The sequence below is a fragment of the Gadus morhua genome, chromosome 2 (assembly GCF_902167405.1).
Source record: "Gadus morhua chromosome 2, gadMor3.0, whole genome shotgun sequence".
In the NCBI taxonomy this organism is placed as follows: Eukaryota; Metazoa; Chordata; class Actinopteri; order Gadiformes; family Gadidae; genus Gadus; species Gadus morhua.
In genome coordinates, this window is record NC_044049.1 from 17,565,640 (window position 1) to 17,574,745 (window position 9,106).

The following is a 9,106-nucleotide window of genomic DNA, read 5'->3' on the forward strand; positions in this document are numbered from 1 at the left end:
CTTAACCTTCAAAAATGTATACCCTATAAACTTTTATAGCCGTCATATTCCTTTATTGCACCGCACTGCATTGGATCTTCCCCCTTTCTTTTCTTTTCCTTTTTTTTTTTACAACAGTCAGCTCATCCACATGCGTCTTTTCTCACCAGCGAGCGGCAGAGGTCCATGCACCCCCAGGGCGCACGCATCACATCCTCTGATCTCGTGCTGTTAGCTTCCTTCTTTGAAAATAGGAAGTCGGCAAAGAAAAACAGGTGAACCCAAAGTCTCCCACGCGTATACTATTTGAATCGTACAAAAATATTAAACGTCATTGCTTACAAGAAAGGCTAACAAAAAATTAACCAAAAAGGTAAATACCATCATTAAAGTGAGGAGAAGAAGCTGATTATCTACTTTATCTACAATTGTCATTGTTTAACAAATAAGGTTTGCTTAACATATTGATGTTTAATTGCATCCTGCATGGCAAGAGATTAAAATAACTAATAACTAACTGATAACTAATAATATATAATTATGATGTTAATATTGCCTTGGTGCCTGGATAAGAAAAATAATCTTTCAACTGTCACTTAATTGTAATAGTCTTTAAGGTAGGTGACTACTGTTTTTGTATTTGCTAAAGAAAATATTTCATCATCGTTAATGTTGGCAAAATACTTTTTTTTTGCCAGCGAATTTCAATGTAGGTTTTAGTAACAAAAGGTTATTAGCTAATCATATTGAAATAGTGTTTCGTAGCATTGGGCCTTATAGTCGGCGTGGATCAGGTGTTAAAGGGTTGAAGCGCCTGTAATGCTTATATTACAGACATCTATTAGGCCCTATGTTTTTTTTTAACTTTTTGACACGCATGAGAAAGGGGACGAAGGATTCGCTATCTGCGTCAGAGCAACATCTGCTGCGCAGCAAACAGTCCTTGGCGCGTGCTTCAAAATACAACAGTTAATTAGTCCAGAATGGTAGATCTATATAGAGACACTTCTAGACCACAGTCTCACAGGCTGCGAATTCCTTCACTTAAGTCCTCTCTGACATTACAGTTTCACAGACCTTCTGGAATAGCCTTTAGCGAAGTGCATTTCAATTGTTCAGTTTCTATTTTATCAATAGTGTAGCCTATGTAAAATGTATAGTACACATGTTAGCTTGAGTGGATAGGATATTAAAACAGTGAAAGATATTTAGGCATATCTAAAGATATGGGAATAATCTAAAGCATTTACGCATGCATGTCCAAACCAAAGGAAGCCTCTGGTTTCGGATTTGAAAACACTAAAACCACCATTTTTCCATAACCAATCCATCGAATTAATCTGCTCCACCTTGATGCTTGCCGTAATTGTTTATAGAAAGATTCCTTCAGTTGCACCACACGCAGAATAATTGAAAAGTGAATAGGTGACAGTAAAAGTTTGCTTTATGCGTGCGTGTCTATGTGTATGCGCGTGTGTGTGTGTGTGTGTGTGTGTGTGTGTGTGTGTGTGTGTGTGTGTGTGTGTGTGTGTGTGTGTGTGTGTGTGTGTGTGTGTGTGGGGGGGGGGGGGGGGGGGATTCGAAAGATTTTGACATTGAAGTGGCTTTTTGCTTTTTTGGATTGACAATATAAACAAGAACACAACAAATTAAACTTTTTTTTAAATCTTCAGCTCTTTGATCTGTTTTATGTTGAGGTAACCACAAGAACAGATAGGAATATTTGCGTAACATAACGGGTATCCGGGATTCTCTTCCAAATAGCCTATGCTGTCTGATTCATGATGAAAGAAAGAAAACAATTTGTACAGACAATATTTTCAGTGGACTATTACCAAAGGTCCACAATTGTTTCCAGATGTCACACAATTGTTCTATGTAGAGTACTTTTTAATAGTCCTTTAACCTAAGGGAGAACAGGGTCTGAAGTAGGGTCAAATATTACAATATCAATGACCGGCCAAAGGGATACAATTTTAATCCCCAGATAGGGCGTCAATATCATAAAGCAATAGAAGAAGAAGGAGAAGAATAAACTTCATTTATGGACTTACAATACTACGGGATCTCTGCATTCAACCCATCATAGCAGCCATATGAGCAATGAGCCACTTCAGCGACTTCGGCTAGACACTCTTAATAATGTAAATGTTCAACTGTATCACTGCATCCTTTGCTGTTTGGGCAGGGGATACTGGAGTACATGTGTTGAGTTTTAGTATCTTTCAGCCAGTCTAATATATAGGCTACTGTTATTTTTAGGCTACTAGATTAATACTTGTTACTTCATATACTTTATAATTGCAAAAAGGCCTACTATTTTAAACAAAATCAATGAACAAATATAATACAATGTACTACTAATAATTGAACACATTGTATTTACTTTTATGAATAATCCCAATAAGCAATATTTACTATTATTCGTTGATAATTATGCGTTTTAGGCCTACAGCTACTTGGAATCAGTATTACATGTCTGTGCCTTCAGCTACCAAACACATTCACAGTTTCGGAAAATAGCTTTCACAAAATAGGCCTTTACTGTTGCTTTCTGTGGGATAGCAGAAGATAATTAACAAAAAATAATAAGGATTGTAGAAGGGCATCCAGAACGAATTAGCCCAAATTAAAGTGTCCAAAGTAAGTGTAGCCGAAGGATGCTCAAACGTCGAGATGGCGTCAATTGATGGGCGACGACGAAGCTTTTAATAAATTCACTCAAGAGAAAAACCCGGTACCCGACTGCGCGTGCGCCTGAGTGCCGAGGACACTATTTTGGTCCTGCAGCCAAACAGACGCCATTTCCTTTAACCATCATTGTATAATGCAGACAAATGTCTCGGTGTCGGTTTGAACACATGCAGGAATATCTAACACCCTGTCTCCACTGGGATTAAATTATATTGAGAAATAAGATAGCAATGACAGCAGAGAAAATGAAGTCCATTATGCCTGCCTCGCGCTCCCCGGCGCCAATCCTGAGGCAACTGGATTCGACCATAGAGCCCGCAATTGGAACGCGGTCATGTGACATTTTAATCTACTGTGTGCATGTGCTTTACCATGGGGATTCGTGGAGGATGAGCAATTCATTAAAACAACAGCACGCAGGACAACATGACATGAAACCAAGACATGGTCGTTCTGTAAACTGCGTTTTAATACGAATCCAGCATCATCAGTGCCGTAGCACAGAGAAACAACACAGAAGAGGACACATAGAAACATGAAAAACAAAAAGTACAATGAGGCACAGATAATTAATGGTGTCCAATCTTACTTGGATGACATTTCATACAGACACGCATACTCACAATATATTACAATGGAAGATAACTGAAAGTTGTTGAGGTGTCATTCGTGGACCAAATTCCAATGTCATCGTTTTTTATCGGCTTCTTGTATAATTTTGTATATTTATTTGTATATTTGAGAGAATTAGGGAGTTACATACTTTTCTTTCACTAATTTTCATTATTCTTAGTTTCAATATGGTCTATATTTTGTGATTATATAACAAAACTAGTTATTGGAGTGATGTTGCAACAGCACAGACACATGTAAACATTATCTAGACTAATACATGATAGAAAAATACTATAGTACAGTAAAATTCCAGTTACTGTAGAAAACAACAACATATATGTCATACCTAAAGAAATTAATGAGGTTACTCACTTTATATACAATAAATTAGAAATATGTTCTATGTCAGTAAGCATTCCCCTCAAATGTATTTAATACCCAAAGAGTTACAGAAGAAATAAAGGTTAAACTGTGGCATGCGCAGTCCATGTAAACATCTCATACAGATTTGGTGGTTGTTTGTCCATAGGAAAAATACCTATGTCGCTTTTAAGACTGAGAAAATACTTCGAAGTTTTATAGCATAAAGGCTAGGCTATATGGCTGATTGTTGTAAAACCAACCCAGATAAGTAGAAACGTGCTTCACAAATAATAAGGTCAGCCGGTAGTGTGTGCCAGGTCAAGACAGGTGCTCGGTGAAACTGGGAACACGCGTTGTAACACGCGCTGTTTCTGCGGTGCCCTCCTGTCACACTTTACACAGACGTGAGTTCTGTCTCTGTGTGTGTTTCTCCTTCCTCCCTCATGCCCCCCCCCCCCCCCAAACACACACACACACACACACACACACACACACACACACACACACACACACACACACACACACGCACACACGCACACACGCACACACGCACACACGCACACACACACACACACACACACACACACACACACACACACACACACACACACACGCGCGCACAAACAAGCACACACACACAAGCACACACGCATTCAAATAGCGTCATTAGTCCAAAGTATCTTTAGTTTATGAAGCGGCTATAAAACTGCGTTGGGCTGCACGACGCTGAGCCTTCGCTTCGGGCCTCGCGACACAGCGTGCTTGTTTCTACACCAATTCAATGCTGCATTTACGTAGCTCCATTTGTAAATTAATTTTGACCATTTGTAAATTAATTGAAATTAACACTTCTTGGTAATATGAACATTTTAATAGTTATAGTATTTGTATAATAGTGCACGTAAAATAGTGGTATCCGTCCATGTAGCCCATGTAGCCGTGGAGTATTCTAGAAAAGACAAAAAATAAGTCTTGTTGGACTTTTAGTTACAGGCGTTTCACAAAAAGATAGGCTATAGTATATATTCATAGACCTACTATTTCCAAGAAATACGCAAGGAGCTGCGTAATTATTGTAATTCAAAATCGCAGGTGATGGCTTAAAAGGACCCAAGAATAAAAAAACATCAACGTCAGCCCAAGGCAATAGGCCTATTAAGCGGCTCCTATCAAGTCCTTGCGGTGTTGTTGGTGTAGGACTACAGCATGTTCAGGTGGTCATGTTTACCGCTATCGGTCTCCAGCAGAGTAGACCGCAGCGCGTTGTGGTAGATAACAGGGAGCGAGAGTACAAGATTACCGTCATCGAGTGGGACTCATCCACCCAACGAAGCAGGTGATGCGGCGTTATACTGATGCTTTGGCGGTGTCTAATTACGTGGAAACAAACAAACGAATGAACAAACGAACGTGAGCCTTTTTGCTAGAATGTCAACTTCAGCCACCCGACGTCTTTCTAATCAGAGTCGAGGAGAGTGGAAGCGAGCAAGCGCAATCAAAAAAATGAGAAGAATTAACTGCACGCCTCACCGAACTGCCTGCTCTCCCGTTCCTCGTGTTTATTAATGACCGCGTGAAAACTCGGTTTCAGCACCTTCAAGCGCCTCCCTGACGAAGCACCGGTGTCATTGCGGCAGAGCAATAAATAACTAATACTAGAAGCGCTCGAACCCCCCCCCCCCCCCCCGCTTCCGATACCCCACCCCCATCACCACTACCCTCTCCTCGGGCCGCGGCCGTCCCACTTCGCCCCATCTCATGTGTTGTTTCCAAAAGCGGTAGTCTGTACATAGAATAACAAAAACAGATATATAAAAAAAAAGAAAGACATGAAATTCGAAGCGCTCTGGGTTACCCTGCTCATATACACAGACACATGATGATGTTGAAGAGGACATTATGAGGTCAAATCAAGGGTGAGGGAGTCAAGGACGTATCTTCGGTCTATCTTTGTTTCATTTCGATTTCCGTCTGTTTAAAATAATTTGAGAGAAAATGAGATTCATATGGCATAGCGGAATACAAGTATAGGCCTATAGCCTAGTTCAATAACTTTAGTTTTTAGCGTATGGCCCAGAATAGTGGACATTACCTGGCCATCTCTGCAAATATAATAAAACCTATAACCACACTTTATCATCAGATAACTATTGCAAATAAACGTGCGTGTGTGTGTATAAGCGTGCGCATAAGTACATATCTTAGTTTATTTGTTTGTGTGTATGGGTGTTTGTGTCTTTGTGTGTATTCATGCCAACATGTATATACAAATGTATACATGTTTGCGCTTGTATATACGTGCCTGTATATGAACTTATACATGTATGTATGTATAAATGTACATGCTTGTTGGCATGTAAGTTTGTATGTGTGTGTATGTATGTATGTATAGATCTTTGTATGCACGTATGTATGAATGAATGTATGTATGGATTTATGTATGCATGTATGTGTGCATGCATGTATTTATGCATGTATGTATGCATATATGTATGCATATATGTATGCCTCTATGAATGCATATGTATGTAGCCCTACGTGCTTATACGTGTGTATGAAAGCGCTAGTCTTTCGGCTGGTCCTTGCTCTGTTTCTTCATCTTCATTCTCCTGTTCTGGAACCAGATCTTCACCTGCCGCTCCGTGAGGTTCAGAGCCCGCGCCACCTCGTTCCTGCGGTCTCTGGTGAGGTACATGTTGAAGAGGAACTCTTTCTCCAGCTCCAGGGTCTGGTACTTCGTGTAGGGACACCGCTTCTTCCTGGAGGAGCGTGCGTGCAGCCAGTTGGCGGAGGGATCGTCTAGGGAACAGAGAGGGAGATCAGCAGAGCTCAGCGTGACGCATGTGTATACAAACATAGATGAATCCTCAACCCTAAAATTCAAACCATGAGGCACACTGCACATTTGGACAGCAATTTGTGTATCCATTTGTGGCATTTGTTTCAATCAATCTGCACTGCAGAATTATTACTTATTATCATGATTTGAAGCATAGACAATATGTGATGCATTGTTCATAACCAGCATCACATATGAGTTCTGCAAGTTCATTTGAATATTTCCATCAGAAGAAAGTCCCCATTTTATAATCCTAATTAGGTTTGTGCTAGTATCCGGTAGTCATAGTTATGTTACTAAACCGTGGTCCTTCAAGTAAATGGGAGTCAATTAAACAACAATATGTTTAAAAAACAAATTACATTCTCTGTCTACACAGATCTTCAACCACCTCAGTGATTGGAGCAACTTGGATTTATATCATGGGTTTGTATTCCAACAGCCACATTGTGGGGTGAGATTATTAGATACGTTGCGCACAAGAAGAATACTTTGCCTTACAAAATCAAAATTATTTATGACGTCCCGAGTATAAATGTGTGAATCATTATGGCATTTAGGACGTTGGGGATTTCAAGGAAACCATTTATGAAAAAATTAAGGTCAATAACTATAGGCTATTGTAAGAAAAATTTGGGAATGGAAATTACTTCCAAAGTATAAATGAAGAGTCTGTGAACATGGTCTGGTTGGATACAAACGTTTTATGCTAAGCTTCCCACACAACCTTTTCAGGTTTTACCTGGGTGATAACATGTTTAATCAGAGGTTCAAATACAGAAAACATTGTTGTTTGTGAAGTTGCTGCCATGTGTAGACCTAGAGGCTCGAAGCATATCTTGCAAGGCCACCTTCTGGAGAAAGCTGTCTACGCCTTCTATGAGGGCAGATCTGACTCCAAAGTAACATAATCATTCAACAGTCACTTGTATCACAACTGACTCACAAGTCAGGCTGACAGTAATCAGCCTAAGTAAGTAACTATGGATGGCCGCGTTTGATAAATGACAATTATGAAATTGGAGTAACGACAAAAATGTTTTATAGTGCTGCTGTCGTAGCTAGTTTCAGAAAAAGAGCAGAGTGCAGATATAGATTGTATTATACAAGATTATATTTGTAATAGATGTGTAGTGGATTAAACATGTAGCAGCCTTGTCTGAATTAGAAGGCAATAGAGGGAACCAAGAAAATAAAGCATCATGATTTTATTCTGCATTTGCAATCGAATATAACAGGAAGTTACTCATCAGATATCAAACATTCGTGTCACATTCATTTTTTGAATCGTAAATTGCAGACAATGTCCATGAAAAGAGGAATATGTTAATCGTCCTTTGGAAGTGAAGTGCGGGAAAAACATTGCACTATGCATTTCCGTCTCATATCTTAATGACAAAAGCAGCAATGCATTAAGGTGTTTCCCAACAATAATTGTATTCTTATTGTATACAATACAAACATTATTGTATTCTACAATATGAGGTCGATAATATATGAAGGAGATGAACAACAATGTTGCTTTAGGGCCACATCATAGCGTTGCGAGGACTATGAGCCTGTTTCATTTTCTTAAGTTGTAGGCTATAGAATGCTAAGGCCAATTTGTTTCTATTTCCCTTGTATTCTTCTATCTCACTATCTCTGTATGCATTTCTCTCTTTCTCTCCCCCCCTCTCTATCTCCCTCTCTCTCTCTCTCTCTCTCTCTCTCTCTCTCTCTCTCTCTCTCTCTCTCTCTCTCTCTCTCTCTCTCTCTCTCTCTCTCTCTCTCTCTCTCTCTCTCTCTCTCTCTCTCTCTCTCTCTCAATCTATCTATCTCTCACTCCCTCTCTGCTTCTCTCTCTGACTCCACCCTTGTCTCTAGGGGATTAGGAGCAATGTAATTAGTGGAATACAGTTCTTGGGAATGCATGCGTCTGGTAATGGGCTAAAAGCTATTTGGTGTTCACTCTGTGAATCGCGAAGAAAGGCCTTTTAGCTATGACAGAGTTTTTGTTTCACACGGTATGCAGGCCAGATTATGGCCAAATAACTCTGTTTTCCTCTGGAGCTATTACATTGGAGTGTGAACTCCATATTTTAGAGCGGGGAACCGTTTTCATGGTTGAATGCTCTAGCTAATGAATATTCAGTGGCAAGGGACAACGCATAGTGAAAGATAAGCCATATAAAACCTGACAGCGGGTTGCTATTATTGCATAGGTAGAATAAAAACATTGCTTGAAGAAGCTTCAACCAAACCGAATCCCACCTTTTGGGCAGAGTTCAGTTACTGATGAAAACACCTTAGGTTCAAGGCAGCGTCTTTACCCAGAAAGGAACATTTAGTGAACTGATACTTTGGAGACACCATTGGCATAGTCTCAGGTCTGCACAATAATAATTTAAATCAGATTGTTTACATCCTGTGCCAAAGTAACCTTGATCAATTGATTTAGGATGGACCAGTGATGATCTTATCACTTAAAAGTAAAGGGGAAAGCCAGACCTGCCTGTCTTAATAAACAAAGTGTGTGTGTGCATGTGTGTTTGTGTGTGTGTGTGTGTGTGTGTGTGTGTGTGTGTGTGTGTGTGTGTGTGTGTGTGTGTGTGTGTGTGTGTGTGTTTGTGTGTG

The 9,106-nt window shown here is 39.8% G+C and overlaps 1 protein-coding gene across 1 annotated transcript in view; it reads right to left on the reverse strand.

Annotated features, from left to right (window-relative positions):
• Positions 1–5,361: 5,361 nt before the first annotated feature.
• Positions 5,362–9,106, reverse strand: part of hoxb9a (homeobox B9a) — an 8,195-nt gene continuing 4,450 nt past the window's right edge. The window contains exon 2 of the mRNA XM_030350414.1: positions 5,362–6,450. Within this exon, the coding sequence (XP_030206274.1) occupies positions 6,215–6,450 (236 nt within the window). The 3' untranslated portion in view covers positions 5,362–6,214. The remainder of the gene's footprint in view (positions 6,451–9,106) is intronic.